At 37.7% G+C, this 7,767-nt stretch overlaps 2 protein-coding genes across 2 annotated transcripts; both read left to right on the top strand.

The window, feature by feature from the left end:
• The first annotated feature begins 543 nt into the window (after positions 1-543).
• Positions 544-2,576, top strand: LOC113497597 (trypsin CFT-1-like). Its single transcript, XM_026877189.1, has 4 exons — positions 544-645; positions 1,115-1,283; positions 1,569-1,824; positions 2,172-2,576. Exons 1-4 carry the CDS (start codon positions 600-602, stop codon positions 2,469-2,471), a joined length of 771 nt encoding a protein of 256 aa, XP_026732990.1. The 5' UTR covers positions 544-599; the 3' UTR covers positions 2,472-2,576.
• Positions 2,577-5,229: 2,653 nt separating this feature from the next.
• LOC113497674 (trypsin CFT-1-like) lies at positions 5,230-7,158 on the top strand. The gene is made up of 4 exons (XM_026877340.1): positions 5,230-5,276; positions 5,880-6,048; positions 6,344-6,599; positions 6,788-7,158. Exons 1-4 carry the CDS (start codon positions 5,231-5,233, stop codon positions 7,085-7,087), a joined length of 771 nt encoding a protein of 256 aa, XP_026733141.1. The 5' UTR covers position 5,230; the 3' UTR covers positions 7,088-7,158.
• Positions 7,159-7,767: the final 609 nt, after the last annotated feature.

The raw sequence follows: 7,767 nt of genomic DNA, 5'->3' as shown, positions 1-7,767 counted from the left end.
CCAAACCCAAGAGCAGCGCTGCAAGACATCAAGACACAGTGAGCTCATACTGCGTAGGTCGGACCACAAATAATTAATTAAAATATGAAGGTAGAACGAGCAACATCTTCTGTCATGACGAACGCCATCTCAGTCTGCCCGTGACCATGATACCTGCAAAGGTCACGAAACGTCGGGAACTAAAATCTAAAATTAAACCGCGATAAAATCCGTAAAAGTAGTTTCATTTCAAGATTACAGAAGTCTCTGATCACCTGATGGAGGAATGGCAATGTAGATAGGAAAAATGATAACTTTACTAGCATTTTTTTATTTAAGCTTTTCGCTTTACGTTATGTCAGTGTTCAATAGCAAACAGTAGGTGTGCAAACTGCACATAATGTTTTGTGGGAGTGCGGTCTATGGCAAGGCGAACGGAACGCCTTATGTGTTAGCCCTTTAGTACTTATCTTATTAATAATCTGATTTTGTATTGTTTGATTTCGGGCTATATTTTATAGATAATGTATTTTAAAGACGATTAGTTAGTTAATCTTATCATATTTTATTAACTTGCTATAAATACGAGATACATTATGAGCTATCTTCATTAAGCCACCATGCGTTCCGTGGTTGTATTGGCCCTTTGTTGCGCTGCTGTCGCAGGTAAGATCATTTTAATATTTTTTTAAATACATGAAAACATCTATCTCCAAGCTCCCGTTGGTCAGGATTCCAGGGAAAAGAATCTCCTCTCGATTTGTGCCGTGACGAGAAGTATCGACTTCCGGAATTTCCGACTTCCAAATTTCAAGAAAATCTACGAGGGCCTCCGACGGTCGTGGTCTAAGCTCTTGGATACTAAGCCATTGCCAATTTTTTCATAAAGTCGTCTCCTGCATTAAGTAATTTAATCCTTGTGTAGCGGGGGATTTTACAAACACACAAAAGACGTGCACAATGACACCCACCGACCTATGACCCAGGTTTCGTAGAAAAGTAACATTCTCCAAAAGCTCTCGCGCTCCAACACACAAAATTTAAGGCAGAGTTATTAAATAGGTGTCCGGTCGACACTAGATACATTTTTATAACTTTAAATTGAAACAAAATTTTACATAAAAAATTGTTTCAGCTGCTCCGAGAACCCCATCACGGATCGTGGGAGGAGATCCCACGACGATAGAAAAGTACCCCTCGATGGGCACCCTGGTCTTTACTCCAGACAACATCCACTTCGAATCATTCTGCGGCTGCGCCATCATCAACAATAGATCCGTCCTAACTGCTGCTCATTGCACTCTGTAAGATAACATGATATTACTTTTACCCATCGCCATCTAGTCCCAAACTAGGACTAGACAACGTATAAACGTACTTATATACCTATTTCTAAATACTTAGATGTTATCGACAAACGACACCCAAACACAGGAAAAATATCGTGCACTCACGTTAAATAAAATTCATCAGGTGAAGCACGACGCATATGTATTTGAAATATCTTTGGGAATCAGTGATCGTATTCTGAAGGTATCAAGACTCATTAAGAAATTCCAGGACATAAATAATACATGATATGTTTTCAGGGGTGTCTCCATTTTTTACCTACGCATTCGCATCGGCACAACGTTTGTGATATCTGGTGGTGAAATCCTGCCGACCTCAGCTATTATCATACCTCCTTGCTACAACGACGCTACATTGGACTGCGACATTTCTCTCGTCCGAACCTCTGTGACTATCGTCTACAGCTCCAGAATACAGCCTGCTCCTATCGCAGGACAGTTTTACAATTTACCGGATGGTTCACCGGTTTGGGCGACGGGTTGGGGTGACACTGATGTAAGTTCTTTGGTTTGTTTATACTCACCCTTCGAGAAGTGAAACAGTTCCTTGGCTCTCCTGTACGTTTATTAATATAAGGGGATCCACATTATTTCCAAATAACGTTACTTTTTAGCTACTTTGTGAACATCCTCCATTCAATTGCATGATGACCAATGTTTGCGATAACTACTTTGAAAAGTTAAAAACGAATAGAGATTTTATCACGCTTCATTTGATAATATCATCTTGGATTTTGAAGCACTTAATTACACGTCTTTACTTTATCGATATCTTTACACTAATTTGGGTATTTTCTGCCAACATCAAATTTCAGTGAGATTTACTTATTTCTTTTGCTGCAGCCCAGTGGACCGTCTGGATCTGAGCAACTTCAGGAGGTGGAGCTTTTCACTGTCAATCAGGAAATCTGCAGAGAACGGTTTTTGCTCGTCGAGAGCTTCATAACCCCCAACATGTTGTGCGCTGGAATTTTGGACGTCGGTGGCAAGGATCAGTGCTACGGAGACTCAGGCAGTCCTGTCTACCATAATGGGGTCATAGTTGGTGTTTGTTCGTTTGGAGAATCATGTGCCACACCGAAATTCCCAGGAGTCAACGCCCGCGTTTCTCAATTTACCCCTTGGATCCAAGACAACGCTTAAAATTGATTGAGCTCATGTGATCCGGGTTTTTGATGTAGATACAAAATTTGCATGAAAAATTCTGTATTTTTGTTAATTGTCATTAAAATTATTTGACCGATACAATTTGATTTTTCATTAAAAACCTTGTAATGCACTGGTCTAATTAATTATAAAAAATGCTGTACATGCAATATTTTTGGGAATCTGTCTGACGGATTAAACTGATTTATTTTTTTGTCAACTACCCCATTGGTGTAATATACAGGTGTAACATACATACAATTGTCGAAAAAATGGCAAAGCCTAAAATTAAATTTCAAAACACAATGAAACAAAATCAAGTCTAATAACAGCCAAAAGAAACTGAACTGCTAGGGTTCGAAGAATTAAGAGTGTTTAAAAGTCAGATGAAGCGTCCAAAAAAAGCGACCTTACTACCTTTTGTTACGTGTTTTGCTAAGGACCATGTTCCTAATGGACATTACTTCTTACATTATGGAATTCTTTGACATTTGCCTTCTGAACACCCTTAAATTCACCCAACTTACTATAGTAATGCCGTAGCAACACTCACCGATATGTAGGTCTTAAAGATTTTGTTTTTTTGTGTGGATTTTTAACTTTACGTACAAAATTGAGAATGTTTTCTTTTGCTCTATTACTGTAGATATGTAGGTGTAAACGCATAGAAACCATTGTTTATGTCATTTTTCTTTGTCTAGCAATTAATAAAGTTTATTTAATTGATATAATTGTTTTCTTTTATTTAACCTGAGTTGCTCCCTTCTTTCACAGTTATTCGATTCCTGATTTCAATATTCATTGTATTGACAGTGAGATTTCTAATTATTGTTTTGTAAAATGGCTGGGTGATTACTTTGAAAAATCTAGAAATCCAATTTCCTTTCATTCAAAGGCAATTTTTTAATAGCGACAATACTACATCAGAAGTATGCTTACTTCCGGATCAAGTTCTTTACCAAGAAGCTCTAGAAGAGCCTCTGACGTCTAAAATTATCTTTGCTACAGCTATCCAAGCTAATAGCGTTGCATGGGTCAAGTAGATAAGCCAAGAACGTCAATTGATCTATAAATGTCCCTTAATCCCAAATAAGTCTTCAATCTGAAATTAATTGAGGCTTGGGTGAGTTAAAACAAGTGACTCGTAGTGAACGTCCTGAGCAGGTGACCTTGTTGAGTGCGTAGTGTGCGAAAGGAGAAAGAAAGATGTTTCTTTATCAGACTATAGTCTTTTTTCGTACTTTCTAGTGTTTTAGTTTTAAATATCTATTTGTTTAACTAATTTGGAATAATGTGGATTCGGATGGCAGTTCAGGTTTAGTTTGTGAGAGTCTGACACTACCCGCATTCCCATGAGAGGTTGGAAGTTCGGGAGTATACCCTTGCCTAACTAAGGAAAAAAAACAAACAGGTCTAAATTGTAACCGCTCGTTAATAGTGAAATGAATGGCAAAAAAAGAAGAAGACTTGTGTAATATTGAAGCAATCGATTTACTGAAGCGACAATAAGCTTCAGTTAAGTAGATGAGTAGGATACCTGCTTATGTCTACCTTATCTAATTAAATCTGAAGATAATTGTATTAAACATAGGCTCATTATGCGCTTAGTATTGGCAACAGGAAAATTGTTAATTCCGTCCTAATTGATTTCACTGCAGATTAAAATTGTTAACAAGCTTGATCAGGTTTAATGCGGTTTTAACTAATAATACATTTCTCAATTTTTCCTGTTTGGAGAAATAATTTGTTTTATCTTATATACAAAATTTAGCTTTGGTTAGAGGATTCTTTCAGCGTCCTCCCTATTTTAAAGTCTAAAGAATTGGACTGGTCACATCTACCGGAAGAAAAATGCGTTTTTTGATATGGCCACTACACATTAGGTGGTAAACAACAAAAGACAGCTCGCAGCAGGCCGAGAAAAGAGTCTTCTGCTCTAGCAAAATGTGTATATTTTACGCTTTTATTACCGAAGCAGACTATGTTCAGTCATGTTGTAAGACTGCGCAACTAATGAGTGTTATGAGTTTGTCAGCCTTTGTATGTATGTTCCTTTACAGTTCTCCAGAAACTTTCCACTCTGAAGGAGGATTTTACAGTATTTGTTTAAATTTTAGAAACAAGTCTCATCATTTATATGATTTTTAAGCAATAACGGACCAAAGGACACTACTGAAATTACATACAATACAATAACGTACATTAACTTATAACTTTTGATTATTTGGAGTTTGTCGCGTGGATTTTTCTCCCGCAGCAAGAGGACTGAGCAAAAAAAAGCAGAACATATAGATAATGTTTGAATGACCGCGCACTAGCCAGCTAACGGTTTCCCGGCTGTGGTAGCCATGACCTTTAAGTGCGTTCTAGAAAGAAGAGAATGAATCCACTAATAAATAGTCAATAACAATCTTAATCGTAGTAGCTAGGAGGTTAGTACGATTATAATTTTAACCATAACGGCCATTGATCATAATTTGTTATGTGGAAATTTCTTTTGTTTTGCCTTTTTGCGGGTTGTCTCAATGCAGCTAAGCCAACTTGCACTTGTCCGGCTTTACTTTTCTTATTTATTAATAACGGCCATAAACAGCCCTTACCTTAATATTCGTAAATATCTGATTCAGTTTTGTTTGATTTCGGATTATCACTCATAGATAGGGTATTTATTTCGATGATTGTTTAATTAGTCTTATCGTATTTTATTAACTTGCTATAAATACGAGATACATTATGAGTATCTTCATTGAGTCACCATGCGTTCCTTGGTTGTTTTGGCCCTTTGTTGCGCTGCTGTAGCAGGTAAGTTTATTAAATACCTACCTTTTTCTTATTTTAATGTGAAAAAGCTCGAAATACATCAAACGTCTTTAAGATTTGTGCCCGCTGTCAAGAAGTGCCGCTTTTTGAACCAAGAACTAAACGTTGGACGACAGGTTGGATTCAGGGCCATTGGTTATTAAACTATTGCCAATCATTTTTATGGGGAAAATGATTTCCAAGGCCATCCACTAGTGTCTACAACTTCGTGAGCTAAAACCAAATATTAGATATTTTTTTCACTATATCGGTCAGGCTGATAGGTACTATTATCAATCATGATAGATTCATCTCAGTACGTACAATGTGACCATCTTCGAGACCTTCTCTTTAGTACGGCACCTCCAAATACTCCGCAAAGCAATTTGTTGGTTCAAGATACTGGTCACTTGGTTATGTATTCGAAGTACTTCTTTTCTCTCTATCTCCTTCCTTAGAACGTAGAGAACAACCCGAAACTATATTCTACTCTAAACTATGCCATGACTACTCGAACCTATCTTCGGGTGAAATTCCTTTATTATTATTCCCTTTATGTGCAAAAGAAGTTTTGATGCAAACATCTACTTATATATTTTCTTCCAGCTTCTCCGAAAACCCCATCTCGGATTGTGGGGGGTAATCCAACTACGATAGACAAGTACCCCTCAAAGGCAGGCGTGGTCTATACTGCTGATAACATCCACTTCTACGCATCATGCGGCGGCGCCATCATTAACAATAGATCCATCCTCACTGCTGCTCATTGCACTATGTAAGGTCATACAAATGATATCAAGATAATAAACTTTAAAATAACGCCATCTGGTCTCAAACTTAGCAAAGTTAAATGCTTAGGCACCTTTAACCTCCCCTAGGATCCAAGTATTCCTGAAGTCGATTATGGTTTAGAACCACCTTAACTTTTCATTTCTTAGTTTTGCAGTGGCTATGGGTGTCGTCAAAAATCCATATTTAGAAACTATTCAGCCTTATCGGCGTGAACATCAATCAAATTGTATAAAAAAAAGAAATTGTAGAACACAAATTATGCTGAATATTTTTTTCAGTGATTTTCCTCTCTTTTTCCTACGCATTCGCGTCGGTTCAACGTTTGCATCGTCTGGTGGTGAGGTGCTGCCTACCTCGGCCAGTATCATCTCTCCTTGCTTCAACCGCGCCACATTGGACTGCGACATTTCTCTCGTCCGAACCTCCGTGAGCATCGTCTACAGCTCCAGAGTACAGCCTGCTCCGATTGCCGGACAGTTTTATCATTTACCTGATGAAGTTCCAGTTTGGGCTACGGGTTGGGGTGACACTGATGTAAGTTTATGATTCTCTTGTTGAGCTCTGTAAGGCTCAGGTCAGTAAGGCTTGTCAGTTTACTGTGTTTGATTATCTCTATCCCTAGAGAGGTGAAATTTATCGATATTTTCATACAGATACATACCTATTGCTATTTTCTTAAAATCCAATATTTATGTGAGATTAATGTAACACTTTTGTTACAGCCCGACGTTCCATCTTTATCTGAGCAACTTCAGGAAGTGGAATTGTTCACTGTCAATCAGGAAATCTGCAGAGAACGGTTCTTGCTTTTAGACAACTTCATAACCCCCAACATGTTGTGTGCTGGAATTCTGGACGTCGGTGGCAAGGATCAGTGTTACGGGGACTCAGGCAGTCCTGTATACCATAATGGAGTCATAGTTGGTATTTGTTCGTTTACTGGACCATGCGCCGCACCGGAATTCCCAGGAGTTAATGCCCGCGTTTCCAGATTCTCCACTTGGATCCAGGACAACGCTTAAAAGTAAGTATTCTTAAATGATAAGACTCAGTAATTTAATTTTTTTTTCAATAAAGTAATTTGACGAATTAATTTGTTTTTGATCAACCACCATCACCCATTGTGAAGTATTTGCCAATATGTGTAATTCAATTATGTATCCTATCCTTTAAAACCTACAAAAGTGTACTGTGCATGGGCCCCAACAACATGCATTAATCCTGGTTTAAAAACAAAATCGGAAGAAAAGATAGGCGTGGATCTACCAAAAACGGGTAGAAAAGTGATGCATATTTGGTAAGGATAAACTCACGTTGCCTTAGAATGTGAAATTTTCAGCACACGACCATTGAATCAAAACCAAGCTATATAAAAGTCTAAACTTTAAGACGCAAGAGCTCTGGTTGCGAAAGATTCTAGAAGTCGGGAAAAAATGTGTTAAGTAATCCTAAGTCTACTATTTACCCCTGAACAACATAAAACTATACATGGACTTGATGACGGCAAATATATTAATCCTTGCATGACTACTCCATCACTTCCAGTATTATTAAAACGCCTGCTAAATCGTTATTAGAAATCAGTTAATGAAAGTAGTAAAAGTTTATGAGCAGGCGTTTTTATTAAAAAAGAAACAGATAAAAAGTACATTGTGATAAGGATGTCGCAAGTCGCAACAGAGTATTGATTTCTGAACTTTAG

The sequence above is a fragment of the Trichoplusia ni genome, chromosome 9, assembly GCF_003590095.1.
Source record: "Trichoplusia ni isolate ovarian cell line Hi5 chromosome 9, tn1, whole genome shotgun sequence".
Lineage (NCBI taxonomy): Eukaryota > Metazoa > Arthropoda > Insecta > Lepidoptera > Noctuidae > Trichoplusia > Trichoplusia ni.
Note: the sequence above shows the minus strand (reverse complement) of the source record. Positions and strands in the feature narration are given on the sequence as shown.

Coding starts and splice junctions, on each gene's coding strand:
- LOC113497674 (XM_026877340.1), top strand. CDS start 5,231: ATGCGTTCCTTGGTTGTTTTGGCCCTTTGTTGCGCTGCTGTAGCAG. Junction 6,049..6,343: donor ACTGCTGCTCATTGCACTAT/GTAAGGTCATAC, acceptor TATTTTTTTCAG/TGATTTTCCTCTCTTTTTCC. Junction 6,600..6,787: donor CGGGTTGGGGTGACACTGAT/GTAAGTTTATGA, acceptor CTTTTGTTACAG/CCCGACGTTCCATCTTTATC.
- LOC113497597 (XM_026877189.1), top strand. CDS start 600: ATGCGTTCCGTGGTTGTATTGGCCCTTTGTTGCGCTGCTGTCGCAG. Junction 646..1,114: donor TTGTTGCGCTGCTGTCGCAG/GTAAGATCATTT, acceptor AAATTGTTTCAG/CTGCTCCGAGAACCCCATCA. Junction 1,825..2,171: donor CGGGTTGGGGTGACACTGAT/GTAAGTTCTTTG, acceptor CTTTTGCTGCAG/CCCAGTGGACCGTCTGGATC.